Raw genomic sequence first — 20,138 nt, 5'->3', positions numbered from 1 at the left:
GGTCCACTTAGGGCATTCAATTGTGCCTTTCAAGCGCTGCAACCAGTGTCAGGTTGGTGTGTCTTGGGCCTACCAGAGCTGCAACCTTTGGGGCCCCCACCCCAGTGGTGAAGTCCTCCATCTGCAGGCACCCTCCTCCTCCACCACTTCTTTCCTGCTGGTTCCTTTGCTGCATCGACCACATTGGTCATGTTCCTTTTACTTTCGGCTCTCTTTCGCTTGTGGAAGTGTTAGGGGGTTGCTACCAGGGAGCGGGCCTGGGTCAGCAGGCCCAACGGGTTTTTTGCCAGTGTCCTGACAGCCCAGTCCAACCCTGGCTACAAATTCTCCCTGCCAGATTCTTTACACAGGGAAGATGAGTTGAAAAAAAGACCAAAGTCCATTGCGTTCAACCCCTCCAAATGGACACCAGTTATGCTGTGTTGTCAGGCTCGGGTTGCTACCTGGCTAGTACCGGCCTGGCCAGTAAAAATGTTGCTTGATGCCAATGTTATTTATAGGGAAAAACCATAAAAATATAGGAATGCCGGAATTTTTTTCCAGAAAAGGTGGCAACCCTATGTCAGGCACAGGAGGGACAGAAGCTTCTTGCCTCCCCCAGAGCTTCTCAACATGCACATTCGGAATGACATGCAAGCTGGGTATCTCATAGGATGCCCATGTGTCTCCCACCTCCTGATAATGAGAGTTATAGCTCAACAACAGGAGAGCCAAAGATTGGTCTTCCATTGAGCTGGGGGCCCAGCCTTGTTGTATTGGCATCCTCCCTTTCTAATTTAGACAGTATTCTAAGTGCTACTCACCTGTATAAAAGCAAATGGAGCAGAGAGAGCTCTGTGCGTACAGTATACAATAGCCCCACTCGTATAAATGAAGAGCTAAAAAAAATGCAATAATTGCTTAAATCATTCAATTTGCATTGAGGGCTTAAAGGAACAGTACCACCAAAAATTATAGTGTAATAAAGTTAATAAAATATAATGTACGGTTTCCCGACACTGGTAAAACTGGTGTGTTTGCTTCAGAAACACTAATATAGTTTATATGAACAAGCTGCTGTGTAGCAATGGGGGCAGCCATCAAAGGCTCAGGTTAACAGATGCAGAATACCACTGAAATCTATTACTTATCTGTTATCTGCTAAATAACCTTTTCTCCTTTTTCATCTTAAATGGCTGCCCCAATGGCGACACAGCAGTTTAATCATATTGTAAACCATATTAGTCTTTCTAAAGCAAACGCACAACTTTTAACAATACAGGGCAACACTACATAATATTTAATTATTTGAAAACACTTTTTTCTTTTTTTGGTGTTCCTTTAAGTATTTGGACAGGTTAATGCTGGGAATGTTTTCTTTATGAACCACTCCGTCACCAACATGAAATCTAACCTGTGCCTTTCGCATAGTCAGGAGACATGTGAGGCCCTTGAAATTTCAGATGCTGCCTATAATCACTGCGTTACATGTGATTTAGAAATGAAAGACTATATGTCTCCTACCAGTACATTTATTGAAAGGGTAACTACCATTATGAAAAATGACTTTATTCTGCTTGGGGGGGAGGGATGTAAAGTGAGCATATTTTTGTCTACCGCCCTTCCTTTTCCAGACCTGAGTCTACTTTCTGAGTCCCCTATGGGTGTCTGGGCTGATGAATCACTCAGCAGACTGTACTTGCTCTCCTGGGGACGGCATGCTGCTGGGTAGCTTCCTGCATTATGAGCCGATACCGGCTGGCAAATGTTCTATAAACAATCCCAGTGCTTGGATTTCTGCTAGAAACTAATTGAGGGAACTCCCAGTGACTTCAGAGAGCTAAAAACAAAATTAAAACCAGGAACATCTGTGTTTCGGCCCACTTTAAAATGTTATTTTGATTACAATGAGGGTGCTGGTTACTGCTGTGCCTCAATTGAAGCCATTTGTAGTTGGGAACCAAATGGTTTGACCATAGGTCTTTTATGAAGGGTGGTGCAATGCCACCACTGGTCTCAGAAACTCTTCATGAAATTCTAAGCCTCCTCAATAAAGTAATGGGTGTATACTGCCGTTAAGAATCCAAGGGTGGCTTTGTGGTAGGTAAGGGATGAGCAGTCTGTGGTTCACTAGTTATCTTTGTCTCCTGGGGATTTCGTTCAACTGCAGATGGAAGACCACAGGATGGTCACAATGGTGATTGATGAAGAACGTTGGAAACTGGAGATTGGTAGTGTCAGTTTATGTGCAGCCTATGAATTAGCGCAATTCTACAAACTTGTTTTTCTGATGGGTGTCTGAATGGGAATCCAAGATTTTGATATGAGAGGCTGATCCTGGGTGCACAGCTCCTTGGAGGAACAACACCCTTAGTGACTAGTACAGGGAATCTGTTCACGAATACTGTCTATCGTAAAAAGGTTCTTCAAGGCGAGAAGGGCATAGGGCAGGACTTACACAACTCTTTTAGGGAATGCAGTGCTTTATTGTATTGCTGGCATTCAGTAGGATGATGCCAGGGTTGTGCACTGATAATGCTGGTTACTGGAGCATGTGGATACAGCTGTGCTGGCTTAAAGCGGGGTCGTCTTTATGGTCTTACATGTATGTAAAAAGACTAACAGTTTGCAATTCTTGGTAGCCAACTTCATAAGCGAGAAAGGGAACAGTTCCTGTTGTAAATGCATAACAGGGTTTGATTCAACAAAGGCAGCTTCCACAAGGGCCAATCACATTATAGGCCAGGTGGGCTATTATAGGGACCAACCCGGCCTTGAGTTGTAATGCTGCCAATCATAGCTGATACTACTGGGCCAATGGGGTGCCATTTGGTGAGCATGCCCAGTTTAGTCTGAATGTAGGATCCCAACAGTACACAGCTCTCACAGATGGACTTGGGGTCATCTATGTGCATTGAGTTATAGAGGGTTCTGGTTTGTTTGCCCTCATGGTAGGGGTCTCTTACCAAAGAATGCGGGTCTGGCTATAAAGCATCATAACCACATAGGGAAAGGAGCAAAGGTTATCATACACATACCATTTGTTGAAGTAAGGCGCAACTAAGCAATAACATAATAGTTGTCACAGGTTCCTTTGGTGGAGAGTGGATGTTCCACATAAGGTGGTGCCGTCTATTTTATCTCCATTGTTTTGTGCATTAGGAACAGTGAGGTTGGTCTTCAACTTGATTTTAACATGGTTATGAGCTTAGGAACCTCATAAAATGCTTAGGCACAAAGAAATAATGGGAACCCAAGTCTGGAAACCAATTCTCCTGCACTAGGTGGGTCAGTCTTAGCTTTTATGCATCTATGACGTGCAAGCCTATGGTGACACAACATCATAATAATGTTTGTATTTCATATTTCCGTACACCCTCACCTATAGCTCACCACCTCCCTTTATAAAAGTGGCCAAAAAATTGGCCAAACATTTATTGGGCAGGGTAGAAAATCCTGTAATGTGAGGCCCTTGTTGGCAAATTGATGTGGTGCTCTCTGGACCCCAGTTATGATCTCCTTATTCATTTGAGGCCTAAAAAATCGATCATACAGATTCAGCCCAGCACATTTTTGGCCAAATCAGATTTTTTTTTTTTTTGCCCTATATATTAATGTTTCAGTGTCTCAAACCGTGATCTGAACTCTCATATGAAACCCATTGCTTGCATCACTGCAGGATCCGTTTTATAGTCGTTTTATAGTACAAAACTGATTGAAAACTGGGCATACTGGGTATATATACCAATTTATGTTTAATTCAAATAAAGCCATTTTTTTTTATAATCGGGTAAGGATTATAAATACTAGCAACCCCAGAGCAGCAGCAGAACATCAGAGTGACTCACAGTATCGATGACCCAACAGAACTGCACCAGAACAAACCCTTAGTATTTAAATTAACAAACCCTTGGTTTGTTTATGGTATAAAATGCGTTCATTGTATATTTTTTCTTGCTTTGGTTTCCCCCAGCGTCCCATACAGTGCTGCTTTGTTACTTCTCTGACGTTAGAGGCTGCCGGTAAGAGTTGGTCAGAAATGTTTGGTTATTTTCTGACTGTAGTGTCTTTAAGCTCTGTATACCCCATTTTCTACAGGAATACAATCATGAAGGTTTATGCTGAACATCGGTTTTGTCTTTGGATAATAATGGGAATTATCTATGGATTTTTTTTATTTTTGGCACTAAACAGGACAAAATTTAAAAATTAAAGTCGCATTTAAAGCACAATTAAAGCAATTGGCAGCCCACAAAGACGCCCTCTGTATAAACAAACCCCTCCTTTCCCCAGCTGCAGCCTTTTTTAGGCTTCATGATAAGGAGGAGTTCATTATATGGAGCTTTATATGGATTTATTTTGATTGTGCTCATACAAACCAGGAAGTAGAAGGTGACTTCACTTTCAATTTCCCTGTTTTCACAGTTTAGTGCAAGAAATAACTAAAACCAAACAAATCTCCTAATTCTCACAATAGCCAAACCTATTCATTGTGCTAATGCTGTCCCTTTAAAGTGCACATTAAAGTATTTTTAAAAAATGTGTGTATACAGTATATAGGTTAATGCACTAATACGGGATGCGCCAGTGCAGTTTTCTATAACAAGAAGTTTAAATCACACCACTCCAAGTGCAATTTATCTGTACAGGTATCGGTTATCCGGAAAACCATTATCCAGAAAGCACCATATATGGGAAGGCTATCTCCCATAGATTCCATTTGAAGCAAAGAAATTACGTTTTTTAATAACAATTTCCTTTTTCCCTGTAATAATAAAACAGCACCTTGTACTTGATCCCAACTAAGATACTTTATAATGAATCCTCATTGGAAGCAAAACCAGCCTTTTGGGTTTATTTCATGTTTAAATGATTTTTTGTAGCAGCTCTGAGCTTCAGGATGTTACATATTTAGTACATTTACTGTAATTTGGAACAATCTCCCCCCCCCCCCGAGCTTAAGCATCAGCATTAAGGCCCATTATGTGCTCCTGCTTCAGCTTCTGTATAAACTACTCCTATGGCTTGATATACACTCACTTGTTCAGTATAACTCCTGGTGAAGTCTTACTGAATTTGTTGCTGGGGGATTCCATCAAAAAACAGACATACTTATTAATCCTGACAATTAGCTCTTTTCCATGCAATAAAAACTTGAGTGTGTCTGTGCCCTTTCTTAGCTCTGGCAGGACCATTCTTTGCCTATTGCTGAGCTGATCTAATGGAATGTCTGTTTAGGGGAAAGCCGAGCCATTAATGTAAGAAAACCGCAGCCTCCCCCACTGCCGCTGAACTCTCCCTTAGCCATGGCAACAGGCAAGCTAGCATTTGCTCTTATTGGCATTTAAAGGGCACTTTCTTACCTTATCCCTTTCATATGCCAAAGGTGCAATTGTTTCTGTAGCTTTTAGTTGGATGGCACTGATTGCCATTGATGTCATTGTTATGAGGCTGGCTGGTCAAAACCTACTCTTCTACCCTCGAGCATTTTTGTACAATCATCCTCCCCTTAAAGGAGAAGGAAAGGCTTTTTGCACGTTGGGGTACCAAATGTTAGCACCCCTAAGTGACTTACCTGAAACAGGTAAGTATATACTTACCTGAAACCCCGGCCCGGTGCTCCTATCAGAAGAAAACGACACCGGCCCAGGGTTATACCAGTGAGCACCACAGAGTGTCTTCCTCTTTCCTTCGCGTGGCTCCGCATGCACAGTAGAACGAAACGCTGAACTTTAACTAAAAAGTCGGCTATTTCATTCAACTGCGCATGTGTTTGCCCTGGGAAATTTGAAGAAAGAAGACATCGTAAGAGGATCGCTCCGTGGTGCTCCATGATATAAACCCCGGGCCGGTGCTGTTTTCTGCTGATAGGAGCACCGGGCCGGGGTTTCAGGTAAGTATACACAATCACTTGGGGTGCCTATGTTTTGGCACCCCAAGTGCACCAAGCCTTTCCTTCTCCTTTGAGGAGCTAATAAAGCTTTTATTGAATATGACATGCTCCCATGGTTTGTTTGTGGAAGTCCATGATCATCCACGAGTGTTTTTTCTTAGGCTCAGCTATAATATGAACAGTCCATGCATTCTTTGCATCCTGTGTTTACGGTTATTGGGCATATTAAAAAGTGTTGGTCAGGGTTCCAAAATCTTAATTATGGGCATGAATTGCCATGTTTTTAGCATGTTGGCACCCAGCCCTGCACTTTGCAACAAGGGTGCTGGAATGGAGCACAAAGACCTGTGCTTTCCCCCATGAAGTCAGTGCAATGAGCAGTGCACTATGTATGAGGGCTAATGCTGGTGAAGCACTTAAGGTGGCCATACACGGGCAGATTAAAGCTACCGATGTTGGCCCTTTAGACCAATTCAGCATCTTATCTGCCAGTGTAAGGGGGCTTCCGATAATCTCCGATTGATATCTGGCCATGATATCGATTGGGGAGGCTTGATTTTTCTGTCCTCATCCAGTCGGCGCCCATTCTTTTCATTGTAATCTGATCGATCAGCCCTAGGGCCAAACGTTCAAATTAATCCAATATCGTCCGAGATCTTCGAGTTTGGCGTCCTTGCCAAAGGAGTGGATCTTATCGTGTTTGGCCAACTTTAGTCTTCCTCTATCCCACCCTCAAACTTACACATCATTCAGACATGTTAGTTAAGGAGCACTGGCAGGCACAGGGTGCGAAGGATCAGGGTGCGAAGGAGCAAGGTGCTAAGGACAGGGCTGCTTGGCATTGCTGTCCCCGCTCCACAGCTATGCCCCAGGTGCAAGTGCTTGGTGAATAAGCATTTATTTGCCCCTTAGTGGTGTTGCATTTGTGCCCAGTGTAATAAGGGTTGCCACCTTTTTAAAATATTCTTACCGGCCAGTGGGGATGGTGACACACCAGGAGGCGGGGCAATGATGTAAATGGGTGGGATGATGATGGTGAGGGGCTGGGTGATGACATCACCACATTTCCGAGAGAGTCTTTAGGAAGGGTGAAGAGTAAGAGACTGGTAAGTTTTTACTGGATGTGGGGCTTAAGGGGGCGGATCAGGGACTACATTGTCGGTAACTTTGTAATACCAGCCCTGGCAGGTCTTTTTTCCGGCCAAGTCGGTAAAATACCGGCCTGGTGGCAACCCTAAGTGTAATGTATGTCCAGTTGTTTCGGTATATGGTTTGAATGAGACACTGCATTGCTACACCAAGGACTGTGACTTCTCAGTAGCTAGGGTTGCCACCTGGCCGGTATTTTACCAGCCTGACCGGTAAAAATGATGGTTGATCCCAATGTTATTAATAGAGAAAAAAGATAAATATATAGGAAGGCCGGTATTTTTTCCATAAAAGGTGGTGGCAACCCTATCAGTAGCCTGGTACCTGCCCTGTCCATGCAAATTAGGTAAATATTGTTTTTTTTATTGAAACACACATTATGTGACTTTTTTTTGCATTTAGATTCTTTAGAGCCCTGTGTTCCCAAACCCACTTCCCCTTTGTATGTTCCTCTGAGCTGTCTCTGGCCTGGATGTGAAGTGTCTGCAATGTGTGAGAAGTGCTGTGCCGGCCAGAAGTACAGTAAACAGGCGTGAGTAACGAATAAGTCTCTATTGAGGCAGGAACAGATACGTCTCTTCTTCTGAGATCTGCCTGTCCGGACTGTGTTTACCTGCTGGAAATCGTGAAGAAAGGGATGCCAAGAGCCTTAAAGGGGCAGTAGCACTAACTCCTACTCATACATCATAAAGGCTTTTATAGGATCAATAGAGACTCACAGCTTCAATATTCAGCTGGAATTGCATTTTATATACATTCATTCTCTGCTATCTGAGCATTCATTTCCCTGGCTGTTCTTCACATAACCAGTTGCTTTCAGGGCACAGCCTTATATGATCATCATTGTTGCCAGCAAGTTATGTATTTATACTTATATGTATGGGATCCTTTATCTGTTAACCCATTCTCCAGAATTACGAGATGGCCATCTCCTATAGACTCCATTTTATCTATTTCACACAGAATGTAGAGTCATTCCAGCACTGACGTCAGAATTCCTGTTATTTTATTGTAAACAAACGGCATTAGATTTATATACAAATATAATCTTTTCATCATAAATCCAGTGCAGTTTCCCGGTTTGCTGAGACTTGGTTGATGCTGATAAATAAAGTAAAAATCAAGTGTATTATCCTTCCTGGCTAATAGAGTGCAGCTCATAGAACAAGCTGGGACTATACAGTTAAAACTCATGGATCAAAGTGCTGCTACAGTTCTGCCCAACCTTTGACTGTCCTTCAGTTTCCGAGCTCACTCTCTGTGCCGGTCAGGAGCCAGACAAAACGGAAACATAGAGCCAGGAAGCCGGTCCCCAGCAGGTCCCCGAGAGCAGTGAGGTAGGGGATGGAGAAATTGTCAGGGTCGAGACCTCTTCTCCACATGAAGCGCACAATGAGATCTGCAATGTACAACAGGATACACACCTGCAACGGGAGGGTTGTGTTAGTGGCAGAATCCAGCAACGGGCAGCGCCATGCTTAGCTCATCTACCTCATCTGAGTATATAGGTGGCACAGGGGTAGCACTAAGGTCTGGCTAACAGTGTGTATGTTCTCAAAAATTTGCATGAGTTTCTTCCCTTAGGGCAGGGGCACACGGGCAGATTTGGGGAGATTTAGTCGCCTGGCGACTAATCGCCTCTTCTGCGGGGCGACAATCTCCCCGAACTTCCTTCCCCCTGCCTTCCGCCTGCTATAATGAGAAAACTACTGCGCCAATGTACTCGTGGCGCTCAGATTTCCAAAGTCACCCGAAGTTTCCTCGTGAGGCAACTTCGGAAATCAAAGCGTCGCGAGATTGGCGCAGGCGATTTTTCATTTTAAGCATGCGGAAGGCAGTTCGGGGAGATTGCCGCCCCAAAGAAGAGCCGATTAGTCGACAGGCGACTAAATCTCCCCAAATCTGCCCGTGTGCTTCTGCCCTTAATCTCAGTTCATAGAGGCAGGTGCATTTTAAAAGGAGAAGGAAACTCAGATTCACTGGAGGGTGAACAAACACCACCCCTTTTGACAAAAAAGCTCTTACATTTTACTCTGGGCGAATGCTCCTCTTCTATACAAAATGCACCAGCTGGGTGGACCACCGACAAGCGATGGGTGAATTTATTCGCCAGGCATGGACTGGCTGCAAATTTCCACACTTCGCCGACATGCATTTGCTGCATCAAAAAAATCATTGTGCATCAAAATTATCCGGGAGCTCATTGACTAATGCATTTGGACATTGAGTTTGATGCATTCGGACAAAAGAGTCGTGCGTGTAAAAATTGTCGTTCGGCAAAATTATTCAGACGCCCATTGACTAATGCATTTGGACAAAAGAGTCGCACGTGTAAAAATTGTTGCGCGCGTCAAAACTGTTGCGCGCGTCAAAATTATTTGGACGTCCATTGACTAATGGATTTGGACAAAAGAATTGCGCATGTAAAAATTGTCGATTGGGTCAAAATGATTCAAACGTCAATTGACTTTAATACATTTGGACAAAAGAGTCACGTGTGTAAAAATTGTTGCGTGTAAAAATTGTCGCATGTAAGAATTGTCGTTCGTCAAAATTATTCAGACGCCCATTGACTAATGCATTTGGACAAAAGAGTTGCACGTGTAAAAATTGTTGCTCGCGTCAAAAATGTTGCGCGTCAAAATTATTTGGACGTCCAAAAGAATTGTGCATGTAAAAACTGTCGATGGCGTCAAAATTATTCAGATGTCAATTGACTTTAATGCATTTGGACAAAATAGTCGCACGTGTAAAAATTGTCGCGTGTCAAAATTGTTGCTCGTCAAAATTATTCGGACGCCCATTGACTAATGCATTTGGACAAAAGAGTCGCAAGTGTCAAAATTGTTGTGCATCAAAATTATTCGGACGCCCATTGACTAATGCATTTGGACAAAAGCGTTGCGCGCGTAAGAATTGTCGCTCGTCAAAATTGTTGCGTGTCAAAATTATATTGACGCCCATTGACTTCAATGAGTTTCGCAAATTTTTCAATGAAGCGAAACAGGACAGATTTGCTCATCACTAACCACCACCTTGTAGTAAAGTTGAAAAAATTACTAAACCGGGTGGTACAAGGACTGAAAACAAAAAGGGCCGGTGATGGAAAGTTGCCGGTCTGGGGTATTTTTGGAGAATAGGTGCACCTGACTCCTTTAAACTGACCATAAAATCATGTTTGTTCCTCAGAGGCAGGCATTGTTGTGAAGTCTAGAAGATGGGAACTTTTATAGGAGGAGAATGGGGACCACAACCCAACAGTGAGTATCATCCCCAGGACATTGCCCCCTGAGGGTGCTAGATATAGGGTCAAGTTGCAACTTTCAATGTCTTTTTTAGCGCTATGTATGTATTTAAAACATCATTTAAATATAAAAAAAATAGTGATGAACAGGGATTTAACCACTCATTTTCTCATTTTGAGTGGAGCAGAACTAAAATGTGTTCTGTTCACCTGCTCCATCAAGTGCCAACATCTATATATTCCACCCACTTGAGGGAAGTCAGTCAGCAACTGCCAGAGATGAGGTGTTGACACTTAAAGATACCAATCTAGCCGTGGCCGAGTATGTTCTGTACCTGCCTGTTCTGTACCAGCATGATTGATGACACAAGAGTAAATATAGAATAGGTGCTGTTTGGCTACAGCAGGGTGCTGTGGATCAGAAAGTGTCATTTCCCTCCTCATGTTTTTCCTATGCTTGGAATAATATTAATTTTTATTACCATTCCAAAGGGCTATGGGACTGATTAATCCCAGTGATTTCCCTTACAAACGTCTATCATTAGAACCGGTAATTGTGATCGGCAGCAGGAGGGGAACTAGACTGGCTCCAACACAAGCTCTGTGTACCTTAAAGGGATTCTGTCATGATGTTTATTTCTAAATTACCCTGTTTACACTGCAAATAATTCACTCTACAATATAAAATTTTAGTTGTAACACTGGTGTGTAGGCAGCAATCTCAGGTAATTTTGCCTGGTCATGTGCTTTCAGAAAGAGCCAGCCCTTTAGGATGGAACTGCTTTCGTTGTTTCTCCAACTCAATGTAACTGAAGGTGTCTCAGAGGGACCTGGATTTTACTATTGAGTGCCATTCTTATATCTACCAGGCAGCTGTTATCTTGTGTTAGGGAGCTGCTATCTGGTTACCTTCCCATTGTTCTGTTGTTTGGCTGCTGGGGGGAAAGGGAAGGGGAGAAATCACTCCAACTTGCAGTACAGCAGTAAAGTTTATCAGAGCACAAGTCGCATGACTGGGGGCAGCTGGGAAAATGATAATATGTCTAGCCCTGTGTCAGATTTCAAAATTACATATAAAAAAATATGCTTGCTCTTTTTTTGAGAAATTGATTTCAGTACAGAATTCTGCTGGAGCAGCACTATTAACGGATGCATTTTAAAAAAAACCAAGTTTTCCCATGACAGTATCCCTTTAATATTGTCTGTGTATATTGTCCTCTTAAAACGGCGCCCATTTAACTTGGCTCTTCCTTTTCCAACTAGGAAGGGTGGGCACCAGCTTCTCTATCCCATCAATGAACACTTGGTTAAAGGAGACAGCAGGGCTGGGTGCTGTTTGGGTGTAACTAATTATACAGACCCTGGTATTTGTTTGTGAGGCTAAAACTCCTTTGTGTGCAGTGATTCCAAGAAACATTATTTCATTCTCTGTAAAGACTCCAAGTACTTAATTGTATTAGACAGCCAGGTCTGCAAAGGAAATTCAAACTGCTGCCCAGTGCAGGGATGGCACCAAAGGGCAGAACTGGCAATCCATGAGACTTTATACTTTTGCACAAAACTGTCCCTGCTAATGGGAAACTAAGATATATTTGGGCTACTGCATTAGTTGGCCACCTTCCCATTAACCCTTCCATTTATACAGAAGCCACGGTTACCTGTAGCAGAGCAGCAGTCAAGTAAAAGGTGATGAAGAGAACGGTGAGGGAAGCGTGGCCTCCCTGTAAGAGGTGGATGGCATAAAGGAAAACCAGGTGGCCAGGCACTACCAGCAGGAAGAGAACTCGGGCAGACTTGGAATTTATACCTGTAAGAAACAAAAGGGTTGAGCAGGTTGCGTGCATGAAGTAGACAACAGTGCAAAAGGTTCACAAACCTGAGATAAGAAGACAAGGCATAATGCGAGCTGTCCAGAAAACGGGGTTTTTCAACATAGTGAATATCACTTTTAGAGAGACCCAGATGTGGTCTGCCCAATCCTGCATAACCCAAAGGTACCCAGACACGCACTGCCACAAAACGGGGAACAGAGGTGTTGTCCCTTAAAAATTTTGTCCTGCAGTCATGTACAGGTGCTGCAGAGCAGATACGCTACAAAGTACCGTCCCCAAAGGAATCCAGATGTGCTCTGAGATATCCATATACCCAGAGGTGTTTTGCCACAAAAAGCATGGCACCAGGTATACAGAGTTACACTGCAAGATAATGGCTGTTTTAAAGGAATACAAATTTAAAAATAAAATAGTGTAAAAATAAAAACTGGGTAAATAGATAGGCTGTGCAAAATAAAAAAAATGTTTCTAATATAGCTAGTTAGCCAAAAATGTATAAAGGCTGGAGTGACTGGGTGTGTAACATAATAGCCAGAACACTACTTCCTGCTTTGCAGCTCTCTTAGTTTCCACTGATTGGTTACCAGGCAGTAACCAACCAGAGACTTGGGGGGGGGCAGATGGGTCATATCTGTTGCTTTTGAATCTGAGCTGAATGCTGAGGATCAATTGCAAACTCACTGAACAGTTATGACCCATGTGCCCCCCCCCCTTCAAGTCACTGACTAACTCAGAGTTAGAGAGCTGAAAAGCAGGAAGTAGTGTTCTGGCTATTATGTTAGACATCCAGTCACTCCAGTCTTTATACATTACATTTTTGGCTAACTAACTATATTAGAAACATGTTTTATTTTTCACAGCCTATCTATTTACCCAGTTTTTAATTTTCACACTGAACTGTTCCTTTAAATGTAACCTTTGCCTCAGTGGCGGAACTACCAGGGGGGCAGGGGGGTGCGAGCGAGCCAGGGCCCGCACCCCCTCAGGGCCCCCCCGGCAGTCCGTGCACCGCTGAAAATGCGGCCAAATGCGGCCGTACGGAGGGGACGGGGCCCAGCTGTGCGTCACGCACCAGGGCCCGCCCCCCTCTAGGATCGCTACTGCTTTGCCTACTTGGAATGCACCCTGATGTACTTGGAAATCACCTAGATCAGCCACCCAGTCATGCTTTCCCACAGTGCCTGCCCCCAAAGTACTCGCATGTGCCATTCCATAAATTGTCATCCCCAAAGCTGCACACAGGTATTAGTGACTCAAAGTGTATTATGTAAAGAAATCAGTTATGGCTATGCAATAGTGTACCCCAGACTCTGGGCAACCAAAGAGACCTGAAGGCAATGGTTATACACTTTTGATTATTTTTATTTTGTCCGACTTACAAGTCTATTAGAGGAGGCTGGGACACAGAATTCCTGTTGTTCAGTAAAGCCAATGTTTCCTTATTATTTGAAGGCAGGCACTATTGTTCTGGCAAAGACTATTAAGAAACACCCCCTGCTCAAGTGATTTCTCTGCTCTCTCGTGTGGGGTCAGGTTTTTAGGGAAGCAAAGTGATGTCCCCAGCTAGAAGCATCTGTAAGACATTACTGACCTCCTTAGTTGCAATACACCCCCACTCAAAAAAAGAGAACTGCGAGTGGGTTCCATTCCACTGATGCAGATCTCACTTCCTTTTTATCCTTTGCATTTGAATCAGAACAACAGCAACATGACAGTTGCAATAAGAGAAGCTGCTCTTGGACAACAGAGGCTTACTAATAGTGAAACTTCATCTACAGGCTCCGTAATACTAATGCCATATTAGCGGTTTCCTCCCAGGTTACTGCTCAAGGTCAAAGAATCAGCTAAAAGATACGTTTGTGTTGATAGTGGTCCCTTGTGGTGCAACCAAAACAGCAAGTATCCGCTCATATTCTGTAGTAAGACACTTGCTTGGAGCACAATGGACACTGAATTGAGGGCCACACAAATACACAACCCAATCGATAGCATCAGACTGAAGTTTTCGACTTATTTCAAATACAGGTATACAGTATCAGGGGATACATCTCTAGCGCTGCCTGGATCACTATGGGGTATATTTATCAAAGAGTGAAGTTAGAGATCAGCAAAGTCTGCTTGAGTGAAATACCACCTCTCTCCATTCATTTCTATTGGATTTTTAAAGGAGAAGGAAAGGCTAAAACTAAGTAAGCCTTAACAGAAAGGTCCATCTAAATATACCAGTAAACCCCCAAAGTAATGCTGCTCTGAGGCCCCTGTCAAAAGAAACACTGCATTTCTTTCCTTCTAATGTGTACACATGGGCTTCTGTATCAGACTTCCTGTTTTCAGCTTAAACCTCATTGCCCTGGGCAAGAGCATGCTCAGTTTGCTCCTCTTCCCCACCCCCTCCCTTCTCTACTGTAATCTGAGCCCAGAGCAGGGAGAGACTCAGGCAGGAAGTGATGTCACACCACGTTAATACTGCAGCTCCTATCCTAAACAAACAGAGAGTTTCTAGAGCTTTTTACTCAGGTATGGTAAAACCTTCTACAGAATAAATATAGCATTCTAGCTTGCACTATTGCAGCTAATCTATTGGCAATAAAATGCCTCCGTAGCTTTCCTTCTCCTTTAAAGGCGTATTTATCAAATGGTGAACTTTCACTTTCACCCTTTCATAAATACTCCTTTAAAAATCTTGAAATGAATGGAGAGACGTGGTATTTCACTCTAGTGGATTGTAGTGATCTCTAACGTCACTCTTTGATAAATATACCCCTATGAATCTTACCTGAAGAGAAGAAGGTGGTGCATGGGTTGGGCCAGTGCTGCCTCATTTTGTAGGGCAGAACGCCTGGCATACTCCAGAAGTGCAGAAAGGTGGAGATCCTGCTCGCCTGTATAGCTACCAGGTTTCCAGCCACACCTGTGGGTTCCAAGACCAGGGTTAAAATGCATTTAAAATAACACGAATGTAGTACAGAAAAGTTGGTCATGTTGAATTGATTGACTCAGTAAAGTTGTATGTTTGTGTTTCTTTGTTGGGTCTATCATCTTTAGCATTAAACACATTTCTAACAGTATACAGGGAGATACAGCAGGAGCAATTTGCTTACATAGAGATCAGCTAATTCAAATTTATACTTTGCTTTTCCATTTAAATGTCCGCTTCTGCCATCCAAATCACACATGTACAGACATAGCTAGAAGGCTCGACCAAACAAATACACCTGGGGAAAGGATTCTCTCTTCTCAAAAGCCATGATTGTATCATCCGAGAGCATCAATAGTTCAGCCATATCCTATAATTTCAGTCCTATAATTTCAGGCCAATATTGCGGTTCAACTCACACAAATGCTTTAGCAACATCTCTCATTTAAATGGATAGACATCCTACTCACCCTATGTGTCAATAGGTTTCTAAACAGCTGATATATATATATAAAAAATGTCCCACAGTACCAGCACTCTAATCAGTATGATTCCAATGGTGCACAATCAAATTGAAGTAATAGCAGATAGAGGATCAGCACTCACTGTAGTTGAAGTGAAAAAATGCTTTATTTGCAAAAAATTCATCTGACGTTTCAGTCCCGCCTGGGGACTTTTCTCAACCTTTCTCAAGCCTTGAGAAAGTTTCCCAGGTGCGACTGAAACGTCGGATGAATATGTAAAATTTTTTTGCAAATAAAGCATTTTTTCACTTTAAATACAGTGAGTGCTGATCCTCTATCTGATATATATATATACAGGTATGGGACCTGTTATCCAGAATGCTCAGGACCTGGGGTTTTCCGGATCTTTCCGTAATTTGGGTCTACTAGAAATTCATTTAAACATTAAATAAACCCAATAGGCTGGTTTTGCTTCCAATAAGGATTAATTATATCTTAGTTGGGATCAAGTACAATAAACTGTTTTATTATTACAGAGAAAAAGGAAATCATTTTTAAAAATTTGGATTATTTGGATAAAATGAAGTCTATGGCAGACAGCCATTCCGTAATTCGGAGCTTTCTGGATATTGGGTTGGGTTTCCGGATAAGGGATCCTATACATACATATATATATATATATATATATATATATATATATATATATAAAAACAAGGGAAAGTTGTGCTCACCACTAATTTTTAAAACCATTAGGCGGGGGTGCAAGGAGGCTGTGACCACAAAATACATATAGTCAACTACAAGAGTCCTCTGCACTCAACCCATTATCAATATATTTAAGACAGAGACATTTTGTGCATACTGCTACTGAAAAATGCCTTACCCTTTAAACAACACAGGGATTGTTTGTCCATATATTGCAATATATTTAAGCTGGCCAACTACGTCAAAGTCATCCCATATCTGGCCAGTCCTATGCTCAATTTTCATCTGATTCATTAAGAATTCTATTGCTTAATTATACATTTTACAAAGGGACTAAGTTTTACCTGTAAGTTGCAGGTAAAACTTAGTCCATTGGAGTTTGCTGGGTTTCTAGGAGTATGTATGTATCACTGCACTCATAAATAAGCTCTGTGCAGTTTCTGAGCATTTTATTTACTGAGTATGAAGTAAGCAGTTGAAGTAATGTGTTTGCATTGCATACTTTTGTGATACTGTATGCTGTTACAGTTACGATTCCTAAGGTCAGTGGTGTATACACTTTTGGTTGTAATTTCCTGCCACTTCCCTCCCTTCTTTTGGGTGTTCTGTGCGTTCCGAATAAACACGCTGCATAACTTACTGCCACTATATAAACAAATGATGATGATGATGATGATAATGAAATAATGGAAGTACACTTACATCTGTTGAACATCTGATGCTAGCTTTGCCACCTTTGCTTTTTCATCTTTTCTTACCAATTAATATCATCAGTTTCAAGTACCAAGGCATTAAAATATCTGCCTGGGCCCTATTGCACCTGTACCTGCTCCATCAAAGCTCCCTAGAGGTTAGGATTCTTATCACAGTGGGTGCTATTTTCAGCACATTCTACAGGTATATTCATCCTAATGATAAACATATAAGCACAGGGCAATGCTACATGGGAATATAAACCTCAGCAACAAACTGAGACACTAGCAACAGAGAGATGCCAACGTTCTTCTTTGTGGTTTTTTTTTCACTTGTAATTTGTTCTGCTTTGCCCTACTTGGTGCAACTTCACATACAATAATACACGGCCTATGCAGATACCTTATAACGTTTTAATAAGAACCTATCTGACTCACATGTAATTGCCAGTTAGATAGTACTTTAGTCATAAACCATAGTTTGAAAATAACATGCCTTAATGCTTGTTTATATAAATAGAGTAGAGAGATAAAAGGAGAAGGACGCACCATTAATTACAGGGGTGAACACAGCCATTCCTTCAAATTTTGGGTCAGTGACTGTCTTGTCCAGAATTAGGCCACCAATGCTAGAAAAGGAAAGTGAGAGTGTATGGAATCAATTCATGGTTTAAAGGGCATGTAAAGGCAAAAAAATAAAATCCCATTTTTACTTCCGTTAATGAAATAGAAACCTATCTCCAATATACTTTAATTAAAAAATGTGTACAGTTTTTGTAAGAAACCTGACTTTGTGCAGTGAAATTCTCCCTTCATTTACTGCTGTGGAAAGGAATTGTCATGCAGTCCATAACTGCTCTGCAGGGAAACAATCATACTTATGAACAGCAGGGGGAGCCCCCGCCTTACTTCCCAGCCATGCAGAACTCAAGCAGCTTTGTTTTTTTCCTGTAGAGCAGTCGGCGACTGTGTAGAGATTTGTATTGGATTTTATTTTTGCCTTTAGATCCCCTTTACTGTTTCCAACTCCAGCTGCAGGGACAAAGATCATGGAGCCAGATTTAAACAGAAATACTGGGATTCTGTTTGGAGGATTATTTTGCTGCAGTCACTGGTTCTGCAGAAAGTTTGTATTAAACAATACAAAATCTATAAAATCCACATTAGATTACATGACAACACAGGACTCAGTGCAGTCTGCATATTCTGATTATTAATCAGTCTTGCTGTATCGGCTTCTGCCAGATACAGTATTATTTGATTATTTGTGCTGTTTTGATAATTTATGATGATCCCTAAGCAGCCGATCCCTAAGCAGCCCAGACCACACTGAGCATGTGCACAGTCTTGGTCTTACAAAGATGTTTAACAAAGTTACAATTTGGTGACCCCCTGTGGCCAACTTTGAAAGCATAAATAATTTCTTTGATTAGGCTTGTGGTGCAGTAAGTTCATGTTTATGTTTAGTATTCAAAATACAGCATGTTTAGCATTATTCTATTTTAGACTTTCCTTCCCCTTTAAAGTAAGCGAGTTAGAAAGTCATGGGGCATTACCTGCTGATGGACATGGCCACAATTACTGGCTGCCAGCCGGATTTTAGTACCTCTGCAATGGATGGACTCTGTTTAGCCACAGCCACCCACAGAGGGATGAGGATGAGGAAGACGGCACAGATAAGGGGCGAAAGATACAGAATATCTGGAAAGGGATAGAAATAAAAATCAATATAACATATGAATGTGCATCGATAAATGTAACTAGACGGTAATATCACACTTTGAGAAGGATTTGTATAGGGCATTATCATTCACACTGGGGTATTTGGCTCAAATTAAATGAAATATCTTGCATAGATCGACTTCTAGTTGAGTCAGAGGTGAGTCCTAAGTATGTGAAGGAATTGTATTGGGCGTTATCATTCACACTGGAGCCTTTGGCTCAAGGTGAATGAAATGTCTACAGTAGTTTATGTCAGATGTAACTGTTACTATGGCTCTTGCATAGATCAACTTCCAGTTGAGTCAGAAGCGAGTCCTGAATATGCGAAGGAATGGTATTGGGCATTACCATTCACACTGGAGTCTTTGGTTCAAGGTGAACAAAATGTCTACAGTAGTTTATGTCAGATGTAACTGTTACTATGGGTCTTGCATAGATCGACTTCTAGTAGAGTCAGACGTGAGTCCTGAGTATGTGATCTGACTTGTCCAATCAGCTTACAGTTGCCAACGTTGGTGTGAGTAGCTAACTGGATTGTACTAAAACAAATACTAGGGAGTCACTTACAACCCAGTAAGTGCCACTGATCTCTGCACAAAAATTATATTACCGGCCTTTGGTCCGACTGGAATTGGGTCAATTTCTGTAATGTAAACAAGCACTGAAAGTTTATGAGCTTTCCCTCAAAATCCTGTTCACATAGTAGAAGTTCACAGAGACTCTGAAGGTGCAAAATGCCCTGGAGCACATGCTTAGTCACATGTTCCCAGGCCTCTCACTCCAGCAGTAGTATCCCTAACTGAGGATGCCACTATATGCACTGCCACAGCATCAGAGCAGTGGCCCTCTTTCCACAGGCATTTCTCATACCTATATATCGGAACAGTGTACTGCTAATGCCCGCCAGCAGTGACAGTGTGATCAGATCTCCAAGGCTGGCAGCGATAGGGGTTGCAACGTTGTCAGGATTAATTCCGACTTTCCTGGAAACGATAATTACTCCAATCATCACCAGACCTAACAAACAGAATTTTTACAAACTTGTATTAATATTATATAGGTATATACACAAATATAAATACTTTTTTAACACTAATCTAATTATCCAATATGAAATAATGTATTTTTGGATGGTCCCTTCAAGGCATGGTGTCTGGGTTACTAACTAATACGTTACAAATTCCATCTTGAAACTCTTTTTATGAATTTGTTTAAATTCTGCTCCCTTCACGGAGAGGAAATGAGCGCACATTTAATGGTGAATGAGCTTGACCATATTCAGTATGTAAATATTAAAAAGTAAACAGGAAAGAGAACTGAACTGATGAAAGGATGTTCATGGAAACTTACAATTATCATAAGGTGCGCTCAGCTGAACCACACTGCCACCGTGTGTCTAGCAGGGAAAAAACACCTTTCTTAGATGCATGCATTATAGCACAGATACCAATTCAAGATAATGGACTATCCCAGTGAGAAATTAGATCATAATGTGATTTTATATAAAAATACAGAAATACTGTCCAAGGGATCTCCATATC

The 20,138-nt window shown here is 41.9% G+C and overlaps 1 protein-coding gene across 3 annotated transcripts in view; it reads right to left on the bottom strand.

Annotated features, from left to right (window-relative positions):
• Positions 1 to 8,005: 8,005 nt before the first annotated feature.
• Positions 8,006 to 20,138, bottom strand: part of slc41a3.S (solute carrier family 41 member 3 S homeolog) — a 34,685-nt gene continuing 22,552 nt past the window's right edge. For all 3 annotated transcript variants that reach the window (XM_018261387.2, XM_018261388.2, XM_041561727.1), the window contains exons 5-10: positions 19,468 to 19,614; positions 18,432 to 18,576; positions 17,425 to 17,504; positions 14,874 to 15,008; positions 11,924 to 12,072; positions 8,006 to 8,445 (exon numbers count right to left, since the gene is read on the bottom strand). In XM_018261387.2, coding sequence (XP_018116876.1) covers positions 8,260 to 8,445; positions 11,924 to 12,072; positions 14,874 to 15,008; positions 17,425 to 17,504; positions 18,432 to 18,576; positions 19,468 to 19,614 — 842 coding nt within the window. In that variant the 3' untranslated portion in view covers positions 8,006 to 8,259. The remainder of the gene's footprint in view (positions 8,446 to 11,923; positions 12,073 to 14,873; positions 15,009 to 17,424; positions 17,505 to 18,431; positions 18,577 to 19,467; positions 19,615 to 20,138) is intronic.

Source organism: Xenopus laevis, chromosome 4S, assembly GCF_017654675.1.
Source record: "Xenopus laevis strain J_2021 chromosome 4S, Xenopus_laevis_v10.1, whole genome shotgun sequence".
NCBI classification, from domain to species: domain Eukaryota; kingdom Metazoa; phylum Chordata; class Amphibia; order Anura; family Pipidae; genus Xenopus; species Xenopus laevis.
The sequence above is the reverse complement of the archived record's forward strand: the minus strand, read 5'-3'. Positions and strand labels throughout refer to the sequence as shown.